Raw genomic sequence first — 27,441 nt, 5'->3', positions numbered from 1 at the left:
TTGTTTCTCCACTTTATTTCCAGTGTCCAGAAAAATACCTGGGGCATAGTTAAAGCTTACTCAAACTTTTTGAATAAAGTCCAGTTACAAAAACTATTTCCACAATGGAAAACTAGTGAAAATAGAAATTATCCTATCATACTAGTGAAGGCAGTTAGTGTAGCCAATCTATTACCTAGATTAAAGATAGTTCAGAAAGACACATTTTTTTCAAAAATAAACCATATAATCAAATGTATGTATCACATTAACCTATTAATCAATTAGTAAAGCAAATAGATCCATGATTGGCTTTACTTCCTTGTTGTCAAGAGTATTCTAGAAAACTGGAACTAGTTCACAGTATCCTTAGGTATTCAAGATTAACTACTACTAACCATATTTCTCAGGAACATACAAACAATTTCATACTCCGAAATAATTTATAATACATATTATAATAAACCTATCAAAACTATCTCCAAAATCATTCACTCCCAAGAGGTTTGCAGTTGGCATTAGATCAATCCCCTGCTGGGGCTAGTGAAGAGAGAAGATACATGCTACATGTTTGGGGTGCTATTCCAGCTGCAGATTCACCTGTGAAGGCAAAATACTGTCACCCAAATTATCGTAGCTCTCTCAGTTATGGCTCAGGGTGTCTATTATGTGTCAGAAATCTTTTGCAGAACAAGTAAGGCTCAGGGCACTTGAACCAAGCTTGAGTTTGGGAGCTTGGGTGTGGCATACAACTTGGCACATGCTGATAATATCTGCAGGCAAAAGATCTTGCTGCACATGAAGATATAGATAACTACATCCAAGGCAAAGTTGGAGCTGAGAAACAAATGTTCCAAGGAAGCATTTATCAAAGAGTCCAAATTGATAGGCATATGTGTGGGATGGCACACAGAAGGGATATGGAGTCTGGAAGGCATAGTGGAGATTCAGCCCAGACATTCCCCCTTAGGCACCAGTTTGGGAAATTCCACCAAAAAAATTCACAAAATTAAGTAATTGAAGTTTCTGAATGTGGATGAGACCAGGGCAATAGGCAATTCTCAGAATTTTGGAAAAGGCTGTTGAGATCAGAGGACTCTCCACAGAAAGCAAGTTGCGGTCTCAGTCCAGGCTCTCAGAGCAGAGCTGCAGTTCCCAAGGGAGAGCCTTAGGGAGACCAACGTAGGGAGACCTTTCTCCTGTGGAGACCCAGAAATTAGATACTCAGCAATTAAAAATTTGGATGCTTAGACATTAGGTATAGGAACGACATTTCCAAAATTTGAACTCCATCATCTGGGATATGAGCTGTGTTATCCAAATAGTGGCACTGCAAGAAGACAAGCTATGACTCAGGGAACAACTTGAGGCCCAGAGGACAGCAGTGGAACAGAGCGTCCTGGGTCAAGTCTTCAGCAAAGGGAATTGGGGCAGAGCTAGGAAATGTAGTGTCAGCGTGCAAACAGCACTTCTTGGACCATGTTACTAGGGAGGGGAACTTCATTCTAAGCCATAACACACAAAAGGTTGAGTAGGATAAGTACTTTATCTGTTGTCCATACTAGTCTAGGAAAAGGCAGGAATATGCTACAAAAAAGTAACAACTGGCCCTAAATTTAGGGAATTTGGAAGCTCAGAGTCAGGAGCAAAACTGAGACCTGACTGATGACACGCACAGAAATCCATTTTAAAAGCACATTTTCTCCTTTATAAATCCATTTGACTGCCCAAGTCAGGTCATAACTACCCCCATTTTAACAAATTACAGCTCTGTTCTTCTTCAGATTGGTCTCTCAGGCTCTTTAAATCTCTGTGCGGAACTGAAGCTCGGTTCCAGACATTTCTTTCTTGTAAATGACATCAAATTTCTCGTTTTGGGCCACTGTGAAGTGATTCTTCCAGTCACCTGCTGTCCCTAAAAATAAATAAGAAAACATGTGAAGGAATAATGTATTTCCATCATGGTAATGTATACCAAAACAAAAAGTTCAAAGTTAAAGACTTTCCTTGTATTTGAAATACTTTAAAATGCCATTTCTCCTTTACTGGTCATTCCTGCCATCTAGAAATGTGGTTTAGAGCTAAATAGAAGCTGACTTTTTTTTGAAATATAGTTGATATACAATATTATATTTGTTTCCATTGTACAACATAGTGGTTCCACACTTGTATCCATTAAGAAATGATTGCCATGATAAGTGGAGTTGTCATCTGTTACTACAATATTATTGACCATATTCCTTATGTTGCACTCTGTATCCTCATGACTTATCTATTTTATAACTGGAAGTTTGTTCCTCTTAATTCCCTTCACTTATTTTGCCTATTCCTCCACTCCCCTCCCCTCTGGCAACCATCAGTTTGTTCTTTGTATTTATGAGTCTCTTTCTGGTTTGTTTTGTTTTAGATTCCACATATAAGTGAAATTATATGATATTCGTCTTTCTCTGTCTGAGAGAGTGTGTGTTTCACTTAGCATAATAACCTCCAGGTCCATCCATGTTGTTGCAAGTGGCAAGATTGTGTGTGTGTGTGTGTGTCTGTGTGTGTGTGTGTGTGTGTGTGTGTGTGTTTTATGGCAAGTAGTATGCCCGTGTATGTATATACCACATCTTCTCCACCCATTCGTCTATTGATGGTCACTTGGGTTTCTTCCATATTTTGCCTATTGCAAATAATGCTGCAGTGAACGTAGGGTTGCATATATCTTTTTGAATTAATGTTTTCACTTTGTTACCCAGTAGTGGATGACTGGATTATACAGTAGCTCTATTTTTAATTTTTTGAGGAACTTTCATATTGTTCTCCACAGTGACTGCACCGATTTACATCCCATCAACAGTGCGTAAGTGTTTCCTTTTCTCCACATCCTCGCCAACACTTGTGATTTCTTGTCCTATTGATACTAGCCATTCTGATAGCTGTGAAGTGATATCTCATTATGGTTTTTACTGACTTTTAAAGATACATTCTGAGAAGGGTTAATTTTCCTGTCTAAATTTATGGAACATTTAATAGTTTCCTGAAAGAGATTCTTTTAGTGTTTCTGTTTGTCATGGGTCATACGGTTACTACTGAACACTCAATCAATGGTCAGGGCAGATTTTATTTCATGAATTAGTTTGGGAAACTATTACAAACAATTGGTCATCAACACAACCATGAACTAGAAAGTTGATAAGTATCACTTCCTATGAATTTATTAATGAAGATGATATGATACTTGAAGGATACCATTTTCCCTGAGTTCACTAGACTTATACTGTATTTGCATTTTAGATGACAAGAATAGCATTTCAAGTCAAACATATAACATTCCTGAGCCATCTCTACAAAAGCAAAACTTTGGGGAACAAATTTGCATTTAATTTCTTATACTTGGATGTTTATAAATATTTATCTGAAAAATAAATTCTTAATATACTGTAAATGTGCTTGGAGATAAACGTTTGCTTTGTTATTTTATGAAATATTAAATATGTCCTGTTGAATTGCAAGCTACATTAACCCATGATGGATTGATGAAGATTTCAAATCTTTTTAATGAAAAACATCCCCATAAACAATGTTATTTCCCTGGTTATTATACCTTGATCTGTGTTCACCAGATGGCAAGAACTCTTTGAAAAGTGAGAGTAAGGTATATTTGAAATAGTCCATCTGTAAAGATGTCATTAAAAACAAAAAGCACAAATTAAACAATAAAGAGTCATATATAAAGTATTCTAATGATTTTCTATTTTGAGTGTTAATTATATAATATATATATAATATATATATATAATTATATAATATATAATATATAATATATAATATACACAAACACATTTGCTTCACAAGAGTAAAGGGAGCAGAATTTTTTTTTTTTTTTTGATAAAGTAAATGCTGGCCAAAGCCCAGATTTTTCTATTTTGTTGCAATTTGGAACATAAGATAAACACTGGACATCATCTGTCCTCTCCCTACTTTTACTATTGTGTGGTTAAATTATGACATTGATTTAGCCAACATGGCATCCCTCAAGACTGAGCGTACTCAACCCTTTGTTCACACATCACTTTGAACCGTGTTATCATCCATTTACATGCATGCCTCTTGCATTGCATTATGAGCTTCTCAAAGCAAATGCATGTGTCATCCATCCTTGCGTGTTCTAGAGAATGTGTGTTGCATACAGGTGTTCATGAAGAGTGTTTCCTAAACATAAATGAGCGAATAAATGGGTATTCTTTAAATGTTTATTGAGTGCATGAATGAATAAATGAGTAGACAAATCTTAAGCTATTTAGATTAAGAAGAATGTGCTTATTTACAGTCAGAAAAAAACATTTCGAATGCTTACATGTCATTTACCATAATCCTCCCCCAAAACTTATGCCACAGATCTTATTACTTTCTCCATATTTTCAGTGATGTAACCAGACTTCTGGCAGATTGATTAAATGTATTCAAAAACATAGATTCAGGGACTGGCAAAGCCTGGATAAACCCCGGATCAATCTGACGACAAAGGGTATGTTTTTTTATTACTTCCAGAGGGGATGTAAAGACCATCTCTATTATGAGACTAGCACGCAGTCTTTTCTGCTTGAAGTTGGAGAAACCATAGAACCCAGATACTGAGCTTGTTTTATCTACCTCTATACCCTAATGAAGTATCATGGGGTCGTATCAATTTTCATATGACTGAGAATAAAACCTTCCTGGAAGTTACATTCAGATAATCTGAAAAAATAAGTATTGCCTTGTTTAGTAAAGGAGGGTTTTTTCCCCTGATTTTTTCCATCAGCAAAATGTGCGTATGTGAGCATCAGGCTTTGTTTAGACACCATTTACAATGAAAAATTTACTTTGCCTTCTTATACCAGAGGTTAGTTTTGAGAAGTTAAATTTAATGTTTTTTAAAATAATAATAAAAAAACAATTTGAAAACACCAGGACTATTTGCTATTTTGATAAGTAATGTAGAAAAATGTTTTAGAAAAAAATTTAACCATATAACTTTTTGAAAATCAAAGGTTTTCAGCCATATGTTCATATGTACAGTACATTTCTAGGGTTATGTTTACTTCCAAGCACACCAATTGAAATCCTACCCCTTCATCTCTACTTCAACAAAGAATAGTGAAAATAGAGGGTGACATTATTAGGTGGATAGCTTCTCAAGTTTGTTTAAGTTAATAATTTGTTAAATGTATTATTTTTATCATTGATAAAACATTTTTGACACAAATCATATACAATAAGTCACAATATGCAGGAATTGCTTCAGTGGAATCAATAGCAAATGCCATATTCCTCTATTGTTATCTTTTTATGTTAAACTTAGATTCCATGTTTCCTATAATTCAGACAGTATCTTTAGGGAGCAAAATCTTCCCATAGGGTAAAGAAAAGTCCTTTCTCCTTGTGAACCTTTAACAAAGTGACCACTGTTTTCTAAGTAGTGTGGGGTCTTTAAAGTAGATGGTCCTGTACTGAGTGACATTAGTTTATCACTGAGGAGAAGAGGGAGTCCTATGCCTATTTAGGCAAAGATTTAAGATTTAGGAATAACAATTTTGGAATGACTCACATTGGGATTGACAAAACTACTCCCAGTTAGTACCGTAGTAAATAGAAGAAGAAATATGCATCAAATACCCAAGATATTCTGGTAATGGGTTTATAATGCATTATTTCCTTTAGTGTTTTCTAATCTAGTTCAACAACTTTTGTGGTAGGTATTTTTAGTGTCTTTATATTACAGATGAAGAAATTGGTGCCAAAACTGGCTAAGTAAATTTTAGAGATCATTACTCCTCATTTCAGAGTAATTCATAAGAAAATGAAAAGGGAAAATTAAACTCAGCAAAATATTTACCTTTACGCATAAATGAGGATTTGCTATGATCCATCATTGTACTTGGTAGATGTGTATAATTCACCAGAGGGTTATCCTTCATCATTTCAAATGAGGTGTGATGGATAATCTTATTTAAGACCTCATCATTCAAATTCTTCTCTAGAAATCTAACAATCTTCTTGACTTCCCGCTTTGGATCCTATCAATGGTTAACGAGACATACCCAAGAAAATGGTACACAAAAACATAATTAATGTAATGTGAAATCTATAATATTTATAATCTGTTTCCTTAAATGTTGGTTCATAATATTCAATTCATATTTTGTTGGGTCATCAATGGTTTTTTTAAGTTAATCATAAAAATGAAAAAACCAATAATTTATGTTTGGCAAAAATAGATGAAATATTTTGTTTATTCTAAATTTCATATTTTTAGTTTCATATCAAAAGTGCAATAAGAACAAAGCTTGGTCTAAATATTAACAATATTTGGAGAAAAAATAACAGCTATTTTAAGCTCAAGTTGTAATCGATTTGAACAGTGAATATTTAGGGACCAAGTATTTATTCTTCTTGCCTTTATTTATTTGTTCTTAATCAAAATTCTTTTCTTGTTTTTAATAACAATATTTAAAAATAAAAATAATAAATTCGTAAATAACTTCAAGTATGTTTGCTTTAGAGTACTTATACCTTAGACCTTGTCTGGACATAAATTATTAAAAATAAACGCAGGGCCACCTGTATGGTACAGTTCGTTGAGCATCCAACTCCAGGTTTCAATTCAGGTCATGACCTCAGGGTCATGAGATTGAGCTCCAAGTCAGGTTCCACACTCAGTGCGGAATCTGCTTGAGCCTCTCTCTCCCTCTCCCCCTGCTCACACTCTTTCTTTCTCTCTTAAATAAATAAATAAATAAATAAATAAATAAATAAATAAAATCTTTAAAACAACTCCAATGAAAGTGCATTAAGTTATTCGTTAACTACAGAGAACAAAATCCAAGAAGTGAATCATTTTCCAGATTCTAATGACATTAACTTAATATCTGCAACTTTTAGGAAGCTAAACTAAACTCTATATGGATACGTAAGGAAATATTTTGAGATGGTGATATCTAAGTTGAAAAAGATTTGTCAGAATATAGGATCTCATAATGTTTTGAAGGGAGAAATAAAAGCAAAGTGCTTGAAGTTAGGTTTGAGTTGTTCATAGAAATAAGAGAGGCTATAAAATTGGAAAGATAAATTGAGGAAAAAATGAGAAAATCCTTGGATGTCCCGCTGAAGGATTTAGACTTTATCTCTTATGCAGGGAAGCCACAGCATTTAATAATGTGTCATTAACACTGTGTGTGTGTTCATGTATACACATGTGTGTGTTTTGGCAGGGAGTTCCTTACAAGGAAAGTTCTGGCAATATATTATATCTCAGACCTTGAAGAGAGCAGAATGAGATGACTAAATAAGGGACATGAGTGCTTGAAATAAGTAAAAGGTCAGAAATTATGATAATGGAAAAAAGTTCAAAAGAAAAGTTAATAGTGGTAGTAGGAAAACCACAGATGGACAGCCAAATAGAGAACAATTTCTATTAGGGATTCGAAGTGTTTGGAGAACAATCTGGCCACTGTCAAAGTGTCAGTGAGTGTTAGTTTATGGTGCAGTAGAAGTGAAAGCAGAGTGCTGGTACCTACTGAATCTCCTTCTGCTGTATTTCTCTTTCACCTCATTGATTGAGAATATATGCAGACACTCAAACCAGTGTCAATTATTAGAATTCTCTTTGAATTTTATTATTGATATGTAACTATAATTTTGTTCTATTGTTGTTGTTAAACTTCTTAATATAACATCGTCTAAAAATAACTGTATGACAGGAGAAAAAGACCATCTATTAAGTATGATAATGTAGCAGGTTTGAGTGGGATTCAGAAGATCTAGATATGCTTATAAAGCTGATTAGGACAAACTGTAAATCAGTTTGAATGAGTGGATTTGAATAATGAATTTTAGCTGAACAGGAGAGAAATGGTTGACACAAGAGTGTCATGTGGGGGGCAGCATGATGTTGGACTCAGAATGTGGACACCAGGCTGGCCCAGAAAGTGTATTTCCCCATCCTATGGAGAAAAAGGGACTATATTTAGAAGTTAAAATTGCTGTTTTCATAAAGTTATTAAGTGCTGCTCTGGTGTCTGGAAAGTAAGGAAAAAGTACAGAAGGAGAATTTTCTCCTTATGAAGAATTCATGACTTAACTCCGGCTAATCAAATACTCAAGGAATATCACCACTTTTTACAAGTGTTTTCATAAAACCACTTCAGTTTCACAGCTGCATGTTGCCAGCAAATTGAAAATTAATTGCTCAAGCCCTGTGTAAATGGGCAATCGTAAAGTTCTGACGGTAGATTCTCTATGGGCTGCAAACAAGTGTGATGGAAGGTGGGAGCCTGGGCAGAGCAGAAAAATTCAGAGGACTCTTTTTGTTGAGATGTGAGAATACCTTGGGGGTTTCTTAGAAATATTTGGATCAAGGGAAATTTTACATGGGGCAAGGTTTTTGTTATGCAAAGGAAGACCGATGTCTCTAAGATGTTTGTTATTACTGCTCATTCATATATTTATTCATTTAAGCAATCAATTATTCATACAAGTGATTCTATGAGCCGCTATGTATGTGTAAGGTGCTATATTCTGTACTATGAATGTAGTTACAAGAATGATAGATACTGTACCTTCCATCATGAACTGAAAGTTTAAAATGTATCCTCATTTGTAAGTCCAATCTTTTTCTTTTCTTTTTTTTTTTTTTTTAAAGATTTTATTTATTTATTTGACAGAGATAGAGACAGCCAGCGAGAGAGGGAACACAAGCAGGGGGAGTGGGAGAGGAAGAAGCAGGCTCCCAGCGGAGGAGCCTGATGTGGGGCTTGATCCCATAACGCCGGGATCACGCCCTGAGCCGAAGGCAGACGCTTAACCGCTGTGCCACCCAGGCGCCCCTGTAAGTCCAATCTTTTTCAAGTAGAGGAACTTGGTTTCCACATATTTCTCAGGGGTGTGTGTGTGTGTGTGTGTGTGTTTGTATTTGCCTAATTTAAGTAAAATGAATAGACCTGGAATTTTGCAGCAATATTTGAATTGATACTAGTTCATACAGGAGACTTGATGAATGCTTATGAATCCCCAAACTAAGAGGGAGATAGTAAGAGAGTAAAGGAGAGGGATTTGAAAGTTATAATAGGTAGGGCCTGTGAACCGATGGGCTGTTCACAATATAGTGGAACCGTATCCACTATGTGGATGTCAATGAGGACAATGTATTTTCAAATTTTGAAAATTAATGGACATGTATGTAAGTGATGAGTCACTAAATTCTACACCTGAAATGAATATAACACTGCATGTCAACTAACTGGGATTTAAATAAAAATTTTGAGGGAAAAAAAAATGAATGGACAAATAACATCATTAACCAAACACAGAATAAAAGAAGAAAAGGATTACATGTTGGAGAGAGAGAAGCAAGATGAAATTAGTTTTGAAGTGTTAAATTTAAAGGTCATTTTAATAAAAACATGGGTCTGAATTAGGGTAGAAGTTAAAATGGAGTTTTGGGGGATCATTACCACGTAAAGAGCTTTGTCAACAGTAGGCATGGGTACGATCACCAAAGTGTAGCATACAGCTTACAGAGAAAGCTGACTAAGTGACAGATGGAGATCCACAGGAAAGCCAGGAGAGTGTGATAGCCTATTAATGTTGGAAAGAATTTCAACAAGAGAAGGTGTTCACAATAAGTACAATGATTAAAAAGTATAAGAAGATAAAAATACCACGGATTTCACCATTAGAAGTTACTAATGATCTTAGCAAGATTTGGGTAAACAAGCATTGAGAAGAGGCAAAATAATCACATCATTTTGTTTATTTATTTATTTTTACTCCATAGATGAAGTTGACAATAGATATTAACCTTTACCCCAGGATGTAATGGGGGAATTATCCGAATGAATTTCTACCATTTTACCTCTTTCATATCTTCATAGTACAAGAAAAGTATTGGGTGTTCTTCCTTTTTCTTCCACCAGCTCTTAACATGATTAAACCAGGAGCCATAAGCCACTAAAACCAGAGAAACAGTCTATTACCATAAGCATTCATCAAATTAAAGGTTTGTTTCTAAACAATAAGTTAAATTGTACAAACATTTTGTGGAATTCAGTAATCAAGGGAACTGGATATATAAGACCAATTAAAAATATATATAATCAGCCACGTATGGATGTACAGATTAAAAAATATAAAGAACAAAGGAAGCTTTTCAAATGAAAATACATTGGCCTCCATGTGGGTTTTATTTAGCCTCACATGGAAGTAAACCATTCTACAAAATACTCATATTAACTATTTATCTAAGTACTATAAATATATGTATACCTGATCAAACTAAGGATTTGGGCAAGTTAAACAATTCCCATTGTAACTGGAACTGAGAATGGATTTCTAGCAACTGGAAAAACATTTGAGAATATTTTCATCAGGCCAATGTTAAATACCAAATTTATATATTGATATCATAGTAAAATATTAGATACAGTTGATCAAATTCTTTTAATGCTATTTAAGTGTACTTTTTACCGGCTTGGAAAAGCAAATGTCTTGATAGGAAAAGTCACACCAGTGATAGTTATCAGTATTATTAAAAAGGAAAAGTACTTATTAATTTCAAGCCCAGGCCTACCTACCATTTCCAGTCATGAATCTCTCCAGATATTCTTCCCAGGGACCAGGCACAGGTTCCAAATTATTCATTAAGTCAAAATGGTAATATGAGACAGCAACATCCTTGGCATTTCGAGCCAGATAAATCATCTGCAGGGAAAAAAAGAAAACCGTATGGATTTGAAATCCATGAAATTAAAAACAGGAAAAATTAGAGAAAATTAATGAAACAAAAAGCTGTCTCTTTTTAAAAAAATGAACAAAATTTTTAAACATCTAGCAAGACTAACAAAAAAGAAGACACAAACAACTAATATCAAGAAAAAAACAGGAGGTATCACAACAAATCTTATAGCCATTAAAATTACAATGAGTGTGAAAAGATGCTCCATATCACATGTCATCAGGGAAGTGGAAATTAAAGCAACAATGAGACGCCACTCTTTACTTATTAGAAAGACTAATATCCAGATAACTGGCACCAAATCCTGGTGAGGATGTTGAGCAACAGGAACTCTCATTCATTGCTGCTGGGATTGCAAAAATGGTACTGCTACTTTGGAAGACACTTTGGCAGTTTCTTACAATGCTAAACATGATTTTACCCACAATCCAGCAATCACACTGCTTGGTATTTATCCAAAGTTGAAAAATAAGGTCCACACAAAAAACTGCAAGTGGAGTATAGAGCAGCTTTATTCCTAATTGCCAAAATGTGGAAGGAAACAAGATGTCCTTTAGGAGGTGCGTGAATAAACTGGGATACACCCAGACAATGGAATGTTATTCAGCACTAAAATGAAATGAGCTATCAAGTCATGAAAAGACATGGAAGAATGCATGTTACTAAGTGAAAGGATGCAATTTGAAAAAGCTACATATTGTATGATTCTAAATATATGACCTTCTGGGAAAGCCAAAGGTCATATAGTTAGACCTTCTAACGTATAGAAGGTCTATGTATTTTTTTATTGCCTCCATGAAAACTATGGAGGCAATAAAAAAGATCAGTGGTTGCCATGCTGGGAGGAGAGGGTGATGAATAGGTGGAGTACAGAAGATTTTTAGGGCAGCAAAATTACACTGTAGGATACTATAATGTATATATATGTCATTATACCTTCGTCCAAATCCATTGAATGTGCAATACCAAGAGGGAACCCTAATGTAAACTATGAATTTTAGGTGATAATGATGTGTCGATGTAGGTTCATCAGTTGTAACAAATGTACCACTCTGGTGGGGGATGTTGATAACAGGTAGCTATGCATTTGTTGGGGCAGGGGATATTTGGGAAATCTCTTTGCCTTCTATTCAATTTTGCTGTGAACTTAAAATTGCTCTAAAAATAAAATTGCTATAAAAAACACAGTCTGTTCAAAGAAAGAATAAGAAGAGAATTATGGGGGTGCCTTGATGGCTCAGGCAGTTAAGTGTCTGCCTTCATCTCAGGTCATGATCCCAGGGTCTTGGGATTGAGCCCCATATCAGGTTCCCTATTCAGCGGGGAGTCTGCTTCTCCCTCTCCCTTTGCCCCTCCCTCCTTGCTCTCTCTCACTCAAATGAAGAAATAAAATCTTTTAAAAAAGAAGAGAATTATGAAACACTTTTCGTTACAAAATTCCACAACTTAGAACTCCTCACACATTCCTCACACATCACAAGCTAGCAAAATAAGTTAAGTTGAAATAGATCATCAGAATAGCCCCACAAATATTGAAGAAATTGAATTTCAAATTTAAAAGTTCCCCAGAAGCAAATATCTAGGCACAATGGTTTCACTGGAGAATTTTACCAAATAATCAAATAAGAACTGACATCCTTACGTTGAGTTTTCAGAGAAGGCCAGAATATCTAGGGATAGCTGGGGAATAGCAGTAGCAATATTGTGCTGAGATGGGGATCCTGTTGTTACATACCTTTGGCAAACTTGATTATGTAGGTTTAGACTGAAATACATATATTTTTAATTGAAACACTCCTTATGGAGCTCAGTTCTCATGGTATCAAACAAAACATTTGAGCAATCACTTACTATGGGCATGACTAAAGGGATAGGGTCACATTAAAAAAAACGACTTGCAGTGTAGACTGTACCTTGCAGTTGTTCTCCCAGAAAGACTTAGGAAGGAGATCAATTGGTAGATGCGTCTTCACAAGCCGCGGTGATGGATTCTTCTCTAATTGTTCTATTCCTGGGGAAATTTTAGTTTGGTATATAGATACATTAGAGGCTACAAAGAGCTTGCATTTCCTGATTTTCTCCGACCTTTTAAAATATTTTTGAGCAGTATACCATGCTGCTAAATTTTGGACCAATCACAGGAATTATCTGGATTCTCGGAGGCAATATTGCATAATGGTTAAGGGCATAGTTAGCCTCCTTGAGTTCAAATCCTAAGTCTGTCACTTACACATTGTGAGACATTTGAAACTATGCTAGTCGCTGTGTTTCACTTTTTCTACCTCCAAAATGAGGGGTAATTATATCAGCTTTAGCAATTTGGAGTTTTATCGTAACTTGCATTATTATAAATAATTATGAAAATAGTTTGTTTCTCAAAGAGGTATGGATAATTACCAATTCTCATACAGCTATTGTTTTGCGTCTGCTGTTATGGTATAGACAGCGTTACATCTGTAGAGCGTCAGCTGTTGCACCTGCATTTTTTTCATTATTTCCTCTATGTGTCATATGTACATACATGCAAAATGAAAATGTTGTGTAACTTTTAGGTGTTAGCTGAACTCACCAAAGGCATACAACTAATATGTGGAAGAATCTGGCTTCAAATCAAGTCATTGGATAAGGGGTATGTCAACTTCCCTGAGACAAAAAATATCCATTTATTTTGTCTAGTCAGAGCAAAAATGATCCCAGGGGCCTGGATCTCACAAATAAGTGACTTGGCTAGTCTGAAGGCACTTCTGGGATAAAGGCACACTCGGAATTCCTGACACAGACTAGGAAGAGTGGGGCCAACCCTTTAAATTTAACTATTCTTTATATGCACTCAGTGGCCTTTATCATATCGCAGATATATCTTTTAATGATGTCATAGCCTATAGAGTCATCAACACCTAAAATCTCCTTCAGATTTCATATCCAAAAAATCTTAGAGTCTTATGCATTTTTTCCACAATATTACTTATATCCAGTCTAACCCCTAGATTACCTGTTAACCCTACATTTTCTTCCCACCTTTTGCATACAAAGGCACACCTGCTCAAAATTGCATCTGACTCACTCATTCAAAACAATCTTATGCATCATTTGTTTACAAAAAGTTATTACATATGCTAAAAAGCCACTCAATCTCTATTAAAACATCCTTTAAAATATTCTATATAATACTTATTTTTGTTTCAGTGTATTTACTTGTTTATTTGTTTGTTGTCAGCTCCATGCTTCTTCCCCATCCCCATTCCCACCCCCAAACACACACACTAGAATGGAGATTCCACAAGCGCCAGGATGTAGCCCATTTTGAATGTTCTATAGAGAATAATGCATAGCACGGAGTTGTACTAGCACATAGTTGTATTAGGAAGAATCTCTTAATTTTAATGTGGATAGGGTTGACTGACTTAGGAAATAAAGATCAAGAATCCTAGTTAAATTTGAATTTCAGATAACAACAGATATCTTTTAGTGTTAGTATCTTCCATGCAATATTTGGGATATACTCATGCTAAACAAAATACCTACTTATCTGAATTTCAAATTTAATTGGGTATCTTGAGTTTTATCTGGAAACATTAACTATACACCTATAAAATTCCACCAGATATTTTATTATGCTACTACTAACCTGGTAACTACAGCCACTTTATCCAGCATTTAGAAATGAGAAATCATCATCTTCCACAACCCACTATTCCTCAGTGCCCATGACATGAACTTTTACATTTTTTTTTAAAGATTTTATTTATTTATTCGACAGAGATAGAGACAGCCAGCGAGAGAGGGAACACAAGCAGGGGGAGTGGGAGAGGAAGAAGCAGGCTCATAGTGGAGGAGCCTGATGTGGGGCTCGATCCCATAACGCCAGGATCACGCCCTGAGCCGAAGGCAGATGCTTAACCGTTGTGCCACCCAGGCGCCCCATGAACTTTTACATTTTTTTTAAATGAAGTTTTCCCTTTATCTGTTGCTCTCTTCACTCCTTCAACTTCACTGAAAGATTTCCTAAACTCTAGGTTGTAATTGTTTTGCCATGTGAGGTCTTTAAATGAACCCTTAATTGCACGAATATGATTGTTAGGAATATGTAACGACATCACACACATTCATATTCAGGCTCCAGAGTAAATCTGAGTGACAATTTATCCTCTTTTATCTGCTGAATCTCACTTCCTCACTCTCTGGTGATGTTGCACAGACTCACTTCCCACCTCTAAACCCCCATCTCCCACCAGTCATCCCTGACTCCCTGCCCCGCTTACTTTGATTCTATCACTTTTTCATTTCCTATTTTTTATGGCTCTGGAGTCTTATCTCATTCTTGCACTCACTTTGTTTGCTTGTCCCAGAATAATTATTTTAGTTCCAAGATTCATCATTTGCTCTGACTTCAGGCAACCACACGGAAGGAATGACACCCTCACAGTTGGTTCTTCTCTTCCTATGGAAGTAACTAGCTCTGGAAGGGTAGGGAATTTTGATTTTGCTCTTTAAATTGATATAAACATTCACCACCATATTTCTGTCTTCCTATCCCAGGTTTCCAGTGCATTTGAGGGCCAGGTCTCACTTCTTGAGCCCTTTGCATTTGCCTAGAGGACACTATACCCTCTTAGATCACTGAGTAGTTCTTGAAAGCTACAAGCCCTTCATGATCTGTCCCTGTCTAGTCTCTAGTTGTTTTTTATCTCACTTTTCCCCTTTCATTGTTGTTTTCTTCCAGCTTTGTCCACCCTATGAGATTATAGCTCTCTCCCCCACCTTTTTTTTGGTTTTGGTTTGGTTTGGTTTGATTTTCTGTTGTGGTTTCCAACCACTTCAGATTTGTCTAGGTTGTATTTTGCTTGGGTCATGGTTATTTTGGATTCTGCTCACTTGCTCACCCTAAGTATGGGCAAAATGACTATTAGGAGAAATTCACAACAAAAGAAAGAACCAGAGATGTTCTCTGCCATATTATTAATCGATATGGATATAAGTAAGATGTCAGAGATGGAATTCAGGATAGCAATTATACAGTTAATAGCTAGGTTTGAAAAAAGCATAAATGACAGTAGAGAATCTCTAAGGGCAGAAATGAGATCTAATCAGGCCAAACTTAAAAATGCTATAACTGAGATGCACTCTAAATTGGATGCTCTAACGGTTAGGGTAAATGAGGCAGAAGAAAGAATAAGTGTTCCAGAGGACAGTCTGATGTAAAAGAAGGAAGTTGAGGAAAAGAAAGAGACAATTCAGAGCTCATGAAGAAAGGCCTCAAGAATTTAATGATGCCCTGAAAAGAAAAAAATATTAGAATTATTCGGGTGCCTGAGGGGGTGAAGAGAGAGAGGGGTCCAGAAGGTATATTTCTGAGAACTTCCCTAATCTGGGGAAGGAAACAAGCATTCATGTCCAAGAGGCAGAGGACCCCTCCCAAAAATCAATAAAAATAAATCAACACCCCATATATAATAATGAAGTTCGCAAATTTTAGAGCAAAAGAAGTTATCCTGAGAGCAGATTGGGAGAGGAGGTGCCCTACATATGGAGGGAGGAACATCTTAGAATTACATCAGACCTATCCGCAGAAACCTAGCAGGACAGAAAGGGCTAGCATGATATATTCAGGATACTAAATGAGAAGAACATGCAGCCAAGAATACTTTATCCAGCAAGGCTGTCATTCAGAATGGAAGGAGAGCTAAAGAGCTTCCTAGACAGAAACTGAACGAATATGTGACCACCAAGCCATCCCTGCAAGAAATATTAAGGGGGATACTGTAAGTGAAGAGAGACCCCAAGACTAACATAGACCAGAAAGAAGCAGAGACAAACTACAAAACAGGGACTTTGCAGGCAATACAATGGACTAAATTCATATCTTTCAATAGTTACTCTGAATGCAAATGGGCTAAATGCTCCAAACAAAAGACACAGGGTATCAGGTTGGATAAAAGAGCAAGATCCATCCACATGCTGTCTACAAGACCTATCCACAGAATTTTAGACCTAAATACACCTCCAGGCTGAAGGGGTGGAGAACCATTTACCACACCAATGTATGTCAAAATGAAGCTAGGGTAGCAATCCTCATATCAGACAAATTAGATTTTAAACCAAAGACTGTAGTAAGAGATGTAGAGGGATACTATATCATTTTTAAAGGGTCTATCCAACATGGAGATCTAACAATTGTAAATATTTATGCCCTCAACATGGGAGCAGCCAATTATATAAGCCAATTAATAACCAAAGTAAATAATACCTATTCTTCTGAAGCTGTTTCAAAAAACAGAAATGGAAGGAAAACTTTCAAACTTGTTCTATGAGGCCAGCATTACCTTGATCCTTAAACCAAAGACCCCACCAAAAAGGATAATTACAGACCAATATCCTTGATGAACACAGATGCCAAAATTCTCACCAAGATACTAGCCAATAGGATCCAATCCAATTAAAAGGATTATTCATCACAACCAAGTGGGATTTATTCCTGGGCTGCAAGGGTGGTTCGACATTCACAAATCAATCAACACGATAGATCACATTAATAAAAGAAACAACAAAAACCATATGATCCTCTCAATCGATGCAGAAAAAGCATTTGACAAAATACAGCATCCTGTCTTGATTAAAACTTTTCAAAGTATAGGGACAAAGGGAACATATCTCAATATCATAAAAGCCATCTATGAAAAGCCCACAGTGAATATCATTCTCAATGGGGAAAAACTGAAAGCTTTTTCCTTAAGGTCAGGAACACGACAGGGATGCCAACTCTCACCACTTTTGTTCAACATAGTACTAGAAGTGCTTGCCTCAGCAGTCAGACAACAAAAAGAAATAAAAGGCATTCAAATTGGCAAAGAAGAAGTCAAATTCTCACTGTTTGTAAATTTCATGATACTTTATGTGGAAAACCCAAAACACTCTACCCCAAATTGCTAGAACTCATACAGGAATTCAGCAACATGGCAGGATACAAAATCAATGCACAGAAATCTGTTGCATTTCTGTACACTAACAATGTGACTGAAGCAAAAAAAAAATAAGGAATCGATCCCATTTATAACTGCATCAAAAACCATAAGATAGGGGCGCCTGGGTGGCACAGCAGTTAAGCGTCTGCCTTCGGCTCAGGGCGTGATCCCGGCGTTCTGGGATCGAGCCCCACATCAGGCTCCTCCGCTATGAGCCTGCTTCTTCCTCTCCCACTCCCCCTGCTTGTGTTCCCTCTCTCGCTGGCTGTCTCTATCTCTGTTGAATAAAGAAATAAAATCTTTAAAAAAAAAAAAACCATAAGATACCTAAGAATAAACCTAACAAAGAGGTAAAGGATCTGTACTCTAGAAACTATAGAACACTTATGAAAGGAATTGAGGAAGACACAAAGAGATGGAAAAACATTTCATGCTCATGGATTGGAAGAATAAATATTGTGAAAATGTCTATGCTGCCCAGAACAATCTACATATTCAATGCAATCTCTATCAAAATACCATTGACATTTTTCAGAGCTAAGACAACCCTAAAATTTGTATGGAAACAGAAAAGACCCCGAATAGCCAAAGGAATGTTGAAAAAGAAAACCAAAGCTGGGGGCATCACAATGCATGACTTCAAGCTGTATTTAAAAGCTGTGATCATCAAGACAGCATGGTACTGGCACAAAAACAGACACATAGATCAATGGAACAGAATAGAAAGCTCAGAAATAGACCCTCAACTCTATGGTCCACTAATCTTCAACAAAGCAGGAAAGACTATCCAATGGGAAAAAGACAGTCTCTTCAACAAATGGTGCTGGGAAAATTGGACAGCCACATGCAGAAGAATGTGACTGGAACATTCTCTTATGCCATACACAAAGATAAACTCAAAATGGATGAAAGAAAGACCTAAATGTGAGACAGGAATCCATCAAAATCCTAGAGGAGACACAGGCAGCAACTCTGTGGCCTCGGCTGCCCCAACTTCTTGCTAGACACATCTCCAGAGGCGAGCAAAACAAAGGCAAAAATGAACTATTGGGACTTCATCAAGATAAAACATTTCTGCATGGCAAAGGAAACAGTCAACAAAACTAAAAGGCAACCTATGGAATGGGAGAAGATATTTACAAATGACATAACAGATAAAGGTCTGGTATCCAAGATCTAAAAGAACTTCTCAAACTCAACACCCAAAAAACAAATAATCCAGTCAAGAAATGGGCAGAAGACATGAACAGATACTTCTCCAAGGACGACATTCAAATGGCCAACAGGCACTAGAAAAAATTCTCCACATCACTGGTCATCAGGGAAATACAAATCTAAACCTCAATGAGATAACACCTTACACCAGTTAGAATGACTAAAATTAACAAGGCATGGAACAACAAATGTTGGCAAGGATGTGGAGAAAGGGGAACCTTCTTACACTGTTGGTGGGAATGCAAGCTGGTACAGCCACTCTGGAAAACAGTATGGACTTTCCTCAAGAAGTTAAAAATAGAGCTACCCTACAACCCAGCAATTGCACTACTTGGCATTTACCCCCAAAGATACAGTTGTAGTGAAAAAAAGGGGCACCTGCACCCCAATATTCATAGCAGCCATGTCCACAATAGCCAAACTGTGGAAGGAGCTGAGATGTCCTTCAACAGATGAATGGATAAAGAAGATGTGGTTCATATATACAATGGAATATTACTCAGTCATCAGAGAGGATGAATACTTATCATTTACATCTACATGGATGGAACTGGAGGATATTATGCTGAATGAAATAAGTCAATCAGAGAAAGACAATTATCATATGGTTTCACTCATATGTGGAATATAAGAAATAGCACAGAGGATGATAGGGGAAGGGAGGGAAAACTGAATGGGAAGAAATCAGAGAGGGAGACAAACTGTGAGAGACTCTTAACTTGGGGAAACAAACTGAGGGTTGCTGGAGTGTAGGTGGGTGTGGGGATGGGGTAACTGGATGATGGGCATTAAGAAAGGCACGTAATGTGATGAGCAATGGGTGTTATAAGAAACTAATGAATCATTGAACACTAATCGAGAACTAATGATGTACTATATGTTGGCTAACTGAATTTAAATTAAAAAGAAGATCTGGTTTTGAATTTTAAAAATTATAATTAAAAAAAATAATATTATAAAATTATAATTCTTAAGTAGTTTAAACTTACCTGAAGTTCTTAGTCCAGGGACTGCCATTTCCAACATTGGAACTTTAACTGTTATAAAATCCCGCTTACATTTTTCAACATCTCCATTATTTAGAACCATGTCCACAATTTCACTAACCCAAGTGGTTCCTATGGTGAAAGACAACATTTTTTTGTAACCATCCCTTGAATCTGGGAGGAAAAGTCCCTACACGTAGTCTGCCATCTTAATACATTCTATTAGAAACTTAATTCTGCAATTTTCCTTTCTGTGCCCCAAATGCTCATTTTAAATATACTCAAAAGTACATGGCTAAACTGACTGAGAGTAATATTAGTTTTATTTAGGATAATAATGATTTTATAGAGAGAAGTTGATTATGAGGAAACAAAGACTGAAGCCAGATCTGCATCTGTCAGTCCACAAAACTCACCTGATTTAGGGTAAGTGGCTATCACAATGTCATCTGGTCTGCTGTGGAACTGTTCAATCCTTTCCCAGTTGTTTGTAAAAGCGTAGGTCATGGGATAGCCATGAATCAACTTCAGGTTTTTTCTCAGGAAATCTTTTGGGGAAATCATTTTTGTACCAGGTTGTACAAATACTTAATAGAATGTTTTCTGACAGTCCAATCATGGGAAAATAAAGAAGATCAAAATCAGAAGCTGAATAACTAATACTATTCTTAAGACACTGTTACCTGATACAAAGTGAAATTGGCCTTGAACACTCAGCATGCGGAGATCTAAATACAAAGGGCATTTTTGTGGGTATAAAGTTGATTGCAAGAGCAGCAACTGGCTCAGTGACAAGCAGTACAAAGGTCTTTACTGGAAGCTTTGTACAGAAATGAAACTGCACATCTTAGAATTGAAAATCAGATTTTACAGAAATATGCTAAGAATTATCTGGATTTAAGGCAAAATAAAACTACCAGCCATCAGTACACTTCAGTTGTACCTCATTATTCCTTTTAGGAAATCCATTGCCTTTCTTACCTTTGTTCTTGTGTACGTAACACACATGTTTTCTCTGTCCACTTCCAAGATTTTCTTCTTTTTTTTTTTTTTTAAAGATTTTATTTATTTATTTAACACAGATAGAGACAGCCAGTGAGAGAGTGAACACAAGCAGGGGGAGTGGGAGAGGAAGAAGCAGGCTCATAGCGGAAGAGCCCAATGTGGGGCTCGATCCCAGATCGCCGGGATCACGCCCTGAGCCGAAGGCAGACGCTTAACCGCTGTGCCACCCAGGCGCCCCTCTAAGATTTTCTTCTTAAATTATTTTTATTTGAATGTAGTTGACACACAATGTTACATTATTTCAGGTGTACAACATAGTGATTCAACTTCCCTATACTTAGTTATGCTCCCCACGGGAGTAGCTACCATCTGTCACTGTCCAACGTTATTATAATATCACTGACTATATTCCCTATGCTGGGCCTTATATTCCTGTGACTAAGAATTTTTTTCTATATCACTGATTTTGAGCAATACAATAATGATCTGCCTTGGTGTGGTCATTTGTACAAGTTTGCGTGTGTGCATGTGTGTGCGTGTGTGTGTGCTTCAGGTTTATTGAGCTTCTTGGAATTGTGGGTTTTACAGTCATTTCTTCAAATAATTTTTCTGTCTCTCTTTCCTTCTGGACCCTAAGCCACCCGTGGTTAGCTCACTGACACTCTATTCGTTTTTTAAAATCTTTTTCTCTCTTTGTGTTTCATTCTGAATAACACCTATTGCTATGCTTTCATGTTCACTCACCTTTTCTTCTGAAATGTGTAATCTGATGTACCTCAGACATAGTTTCCCCCTCTAGACTGTCATTTTGGACATGATTATATTTTTATTGTCTCAACTTTTCATGCATATTGAGTACAGTTATAATGACTGTTTTAAAGCCTTTATTTGCTAATTCTAACATCATGTTAGTTCTAGGTTGCTTTCAACCGAGTAATTTTTTTTATTATGATTTCTTTTTTCTGCCTCTTTGCATGCCTGATATTTTTTATTGGATGCCTGCTATTGTCTCCATGAAGCATGGCCTGGGAATTCCTTCAAGGCAGTCATCTGGGGAAATTACACAGTTCAATTTTGTTTGTTTGTTTCCTATCCACTATCTTTCATTTGGTTGCTTCATGCAAAAGGGTCACTCTAGTTCCTGTTACTCCATCTTGCTCAGAAACTACGATGGTTAATTTTAGGGATCAACTTGACTGCACCAGGAGATGCCAAGATATTTGCTTAAATATTATTCTGAGTATTTCTGTGAGGGCGTTTTTGGATGACATTAATATTTAAATTGGTATATCAAATAAAGCAGATTGCCCTTCATAAAGTTGAAAGCCTGAATAGGAGAAAAGGGCTGACTCTCCCCCAAATAAGAGAGAATGCTTCTTGCCTGAAAATCTATGAATTGTGACATCAGCCTTTTTCCTGTCTTCTTCAAAGTGGAACTAAAACCTTGACTTTTCCTGAGTCTTGTACCAATCAGCTTTCAAACTAAAACACCATCGGCACTCCTGGTTCTTAGGCCTTCAGTCTCAGACTGGACCTAAATCATCAGCTGTGCTGGATCTCCAACAAGACAGCTTATCCTGTTGGATCTCCAACTTGCCTGCCTATAAAACCACATAAACCAATTAGGTATAATAAATCTCTTTATATATATATCCATATATACATGTGTGTGTGTATATATGTATATGTGTGTGTATGTATGTACATGTATATATATACATGTGTGTGTGTATATATATCCACACACATATAATGTGCATTTGTATATATGATAATATATATTATATAATGTACATATGTATATATAATAAAAATTGCAAACTCTTTAGTAACTATTCTAATCATAATCATACTAATAATATTAACTCTGACTTAGAATCTCATTGCTCTGCTAAGTCTTCCAAAATTTTTGAGTCCTGGGAGGAAACTATATTATTATTCTCTATTCTCTAGAGAAACAGGCCAATATTACATATTATTTGAGAGAGAGAGAGAGGGAGAGAGAGAAAATTCATTATAAAGAATTGGCTCACGCAATTATGAAGGCTGAAAAGTCCGCAGATCTGTAGATGGCAAACTGGAAACCCAGGATTGCTAACGGTTTAGTTCTAATCTGAAAGCCAGCAAGTTTGATACCCAAGAACAACCAGCGTTTCAGTTTGAGTGTGAAGGCAGGAAAAAAGGGATGTCTCAGCTGAAAGACAGTCAGGCAGGATGAATTCTCCCCCATTCCCAGGAAGGTCAGCCTTTTTGTTCTATTTAGGCTTTCAACTGGTTGGATAAGGCCCATTCACATTAGAAAGGGCAATCTGCTTTGTTCAGTCTACCAATTTAAATGTTAATCTCATCCAGAAATACCCTCACAGACGTAGAATAAGGTTTGACCAAATATCTGAGTTTCCTGTGGCCCAATAAGGTTGACACATAAAATCAACCATCACTGAGGGCGACTCATTGTTTATTTTTTCCACTTCATCTCCACTGAACTTTGTAAGTGAAACTCTAACTTTGCTTTACTACAGTTTCTCATTTTACAACCCTCCCCACACACAGACAGAATGTAAACATCCTTAAAAATAGAAGGAAATGTAAAATATAGAGGTTATAGGATCCTTCATAATCTATTGTTTCATTTATTTCTAGGATTCTGTCAATCAACAATAATGCGTAATATATACTACATATGAATAGAGTTTAATAACAATCTGAATTATATAATATCTTAGATGAACTCTTATTGCTGCTAGTTAAATAACTATAACTGGACTTCAAAGATTGCCAACCAGAGGTTTTATCACATAAATACTTTGTAAGTAATTTGGTGATTCCAAAATTCCTTGAAGGTACTTTAAACAGTGACTGTGCTTATTAAGCTTTCAATATTTACTTGTATAACGCGAGCGACAAAGTCACTAATTTAAAAGCTAGCTGCTGCTCAAACTGTTATGCCTAAAATTAGTTTGTATAGAGAGAGGTATGTTTTTGATTAGGAAAATTCTGTTGATACAACCACCTGGTGTTTTAGAGGTAGTTCTTCCACACACCCCCTAAAAAACAGTCTAGAAGAAAGAAATCTGCACATAGATTTCTTCATTTTACATTGTAAGACATGCATTGTATATCATAATTTTATATCTTGTAATTAATAGGTATGCACACAAAAATGTGTGTCTTTTTGTTTCCCCAGTAAAAGTTGTTATTAAATTATGGGTTTGTCCTTAAACATATGGCATCTTATGCTAGAAAAACAGTAAAAATAGTTAGAATTTTGCATCTTGGGGCGCCTGGGTGGCACAGCGGTTAAGCGTCTGCCTTCGGCTCAGGGCGTGATCCCGGCGTTATGGGATCGAGCCCCACATCAGGCTCCTCAGCTATGAGCCTGCTTCTTCCTGTTCCCCCTCTGGCTGGCTGTCTCTATCTCTGTCGAATAAATAAATAAAATCTTAAAAAAAAAAAAGAATTTTGCATCTTTATTATTCCTCATAAAGTAAAGGATCTGGGTCCTTCAGAGGCCTGAAGAATATATTGATGGAAAAGCAGAGGCTCAGCATAGGTAGACACACATAAATTTAATGCAGACAAGATTCTGAGGTGAGATGCTGATGAAAACTGAGTGGCCAGGGCATTTTAGGAAAATTATATTAAATATTCCATATCGAATTGTTGCCTTCTGTATGCTTCTTAATTATCTTCTATTTTGTGGTAAATGGTTGCCTTAGCAGTCCCTGTTAGTACAGGGGCAGAGTTAGCAGAAGAAATTCTCCAGCATGAGTTACTGTGGAATATGTCAGCAGCCTTAGAAGGGAACAAATAATGTGGTTGGTCAGGAACTCAGAAGAAGCAGGAAGTGGAAAGAACTGAAATTGAGTCTGTAAGCTCTGTACTTTGAATGAAATAGATGTTGAATGAACTGAATGAGTGAATGATTGAAACTGCATGTCCCACTTGGAATCTTATAAGATCTTGGGGACAGTGTTACTGGAGATAGATCTATCTCCAAACTGGGAAGTAACACTATATAAATAAATATATATATATATATGAATGAGTGACAGCAGAAGTCAACATGGTAAATTTGGATATTACATCTGAGTTACATACAATAAATGAAACAATTTTCCTTGAAACATTTTGTTCTACAAATTTCTTAACTAATTGTTTCTTCCCAGATTATATAAAGGTAAATATTGATCCCAAATATTTGAATGCTTTTGTATGCTGAATTAATTGAGGAAAAGAAGTGAGGCTCTCTTTTTCTTCTCCGGCTCCAGAATATAAAATTTGGTAGTGGTATAATTGCACTAACATACAGATTATTAGGGGAAAGCAAATAAATATTGAGGACACAGTTCCTATTTTTTATACTATCTGCTACAAATCATGTGGGCAAATTTGTTCCCCATTTAGTGGGTGGTTAACATTATTTTATACATTTATAACATCATTCCTGGGTCCATTCATGTCTTCACTCATCCTTCTTTATTTCCTTATTAATTTTGATTTATTTATACTATTTTATATTTATGTAATCAATTCACAATTGCTATTCAAATACAGTTCAGGTACAAGCAACATGTACTATTGGCATTACCTGACAGCTTGTTAGAAGTGCAACATCTCAGGCCCCAATCCGAATCAGAATTTATATTTTCACAAAGTCCCCAAGTAATTGGCATGCTCAAGAAAAGCGGGAAACATGACTCTAAACCACTTTTCATCTACTCTCTAACAATATACGGTGTACATAAATGATTTGCCAAAATGAATTAACGTCTTCTAGAAAATAAATTGTATTGACTGTGCTACCCACCCTGATGATAAGTCTTACTTTCATTTTGTGCATGAGATTAAGGAACAAGTTCAGAGAGTCTGCTCCAAGACATATGACAAGTGAATGGCAACCAGAAATAGACGAGTTTCCCCAGCTCTGAGCACTTGGTCATACCGCAAATCTACCGTGGGCGCGCCTGCACCAGAGTCAAGTGTCTGTGATTTCTCTCATCCAAATCCGTGTGCTCACAATTTCTAAGGAAATCTTACTTTGACAAAGCAAACTTCCTCTGACAAAAACCTCAAGCTTTTCATGTCACAAAAATGTTGTCAGAGAAGCATAGATATGAGTAACAAGATGAAAATAAGGCGGCTGGTTCTGAACACATCCTAGTCACATCTGGGAAGTGGGTGTAACCGATTTAGGAATCTAGGAGTAGTAGTCCTGAACTGCACTTCTCGTTGCGACCCAGGGATGATGATGAGTTCAGAATTACGTGGGGAGATGGATGCAGGCGGGTAAGGCTGGAAGACAGAGCAATACTAATGTCACTGAGCCAGATAGTTTATGAGTGATATTTAAAATTATAAAAATTAGTTTATAAAAATCTTTTAAATATTACCAAAAACGGGCAATTTTATGTGGTTATATATGATAGTCTACATGACACTGCGGGTCTTCCTAGTTGAGTGATAAGCTGGAAATTACAATGTCTAGAAGCAGCTTCTAAAAAGATCGATGGTAAAAAAGAGAAAAATGAAAAACAACACCCCTCTTAGGAGAAACTAACCGAGATATCTGATGTTAAAACCGAATGGTTCTTTTAATGAGAAAAGAATATTTTTTCCTTTGTTTCACCTTAATAAAGTCCAATTTTATTCCCTTATGAGGCTTACAGTTTCATAAAAAGACCCCCCAATCCTGGCGTGCTTCAGAAAAGTCCAGTTGAACCTAGAAAAATAAAAGTGATCGCGGAAAGCCTGATAGATTGTGCGCAGCATAAACAATACCGAGTTTCCGGTGGGAAAATAGGAATTCAGCAAAAGCGCTTGAATTGCAAGCATGTGTTCAAAACGGAAATCACTCGAGACACGCAAATGTTCTGCAGATGTCAGACAAAAACTTTAAGAAAAGAGATTTTAAAAAGCAAATTTTACCTCACACTTTAATCTCCTTTTTCTGTTTTCATTCTCAGCCAGCGACGCTGGTGCTGACAAGAACCCTGGGAGCCGGTGGTAGTCCCAGGAAGGCAGGGCCCGGCGAGACTGGGGAGGCTCGCTTCCGTCTCCAGGAGAAAAGTAAGTTCAGGATTTGATGTGAACGTAGTAGTCAGTGACTTTACAGGTAGTTAAGGTAGAACTATATACACGTACACACACAGAGGCAGGCGCTGCTGTTTCAACAGCTGGCGGAGCCAGGAAGCGCTGAGAAGGAAATGGATCAGGGTGGTGGCCAGAAGTGAGCGCAGTCAGGGTGCCTGGATTTGAAAGTTTGCACAGGGTTTCAAAGGGTCTGCGAGAAATGCACAGGGGAAGAATCTGAAGCATCCATGTATGGAAACCTGTTGTTTCTCTGCAGTTTATAAGAATGTCTTCTAATAATTTTGATCGTGATGAGAAGTCATTGTGTGCGTGAGTGTGTTTGTGCTCATCTGGAAGAAACCTAAGTTTCCAATGTCGTGGAAAGGGCAAATATATACAATTACTAAAGATAATACTAAACGATTTCAGCAAGAAGAAGCAGGGTAGAACTGATAGTTTCTGA

The 27,441-nt window shown here is 36.6% G+C and overlaps 1 protein-coding gene across 4 annotated transcripts; it reads right to left on the bottom strand.

Moving 5' to 3' along the window:
• On the bottom strand, positions 1–27,091 carry SULT1B1 (sulfotransferase family 1B member 1). 4 transcript variants are annotated; one of them, XM_045789105.2, is made up of 8 exons: positions 26,835–27,091; positions 20,318–20,504; positions 19,905–20,033; positions 12,652–12,749; positions 10,578–10,704; positions 9,860–9,954; positions 5,843–6,023; positions 1–1,894 (listed from the first exon to the last, which is right to left on the bottom strand). In XM_045789105.2, exons 2-8 carry the CDS (start codon positions 20,463–20,465, stop codon positions 1,782–1,784), a joined length of 891 nt encoding a protein of 296 aa, XP_045645061.1. In that variant the 5' UTR covers positions 20,466–20,504; positions 26,835–27,091; the 3' UTR covers positions 1–1,781. The 4 variants fall into 4 exon arrangements, with proteins under 4 accessions (XP_045645061.1, XP_045645070.1, XP_045645080.1 ...); XM_045789114.2 differs by lacking the exon at positions 26,835–27,091 and adding an exon at positions 20,883–20,901; XM_045789124.2 differs by lacking the exons at positions 20,318–20,504; positions 26,835–27,091 and adding an exon at positions 20,585–20,653.
• Between the last annotated feature and the right edge of the window lie 350 nt (positions 27,092–27,441).

The sequence above is a fragment of the Ursus americanus genome, chromosome 8 (genome assembly GCF_024610735.1).
Source record: "Ursus americanus isolate L20-20 chromosome 8, mUrsAme1.1.p, whole genome shotgun sequence".
Taxonomy (NCBI): domain Eukaryota; kingdom Metazoa; phylum Chordata; class Mammalia; order Carnivora; family Ursidae; genus Ursus; species Ursus americanus.
This window is presented reverse-complemented; position numbering and strand designations above follow the sequence as displayed.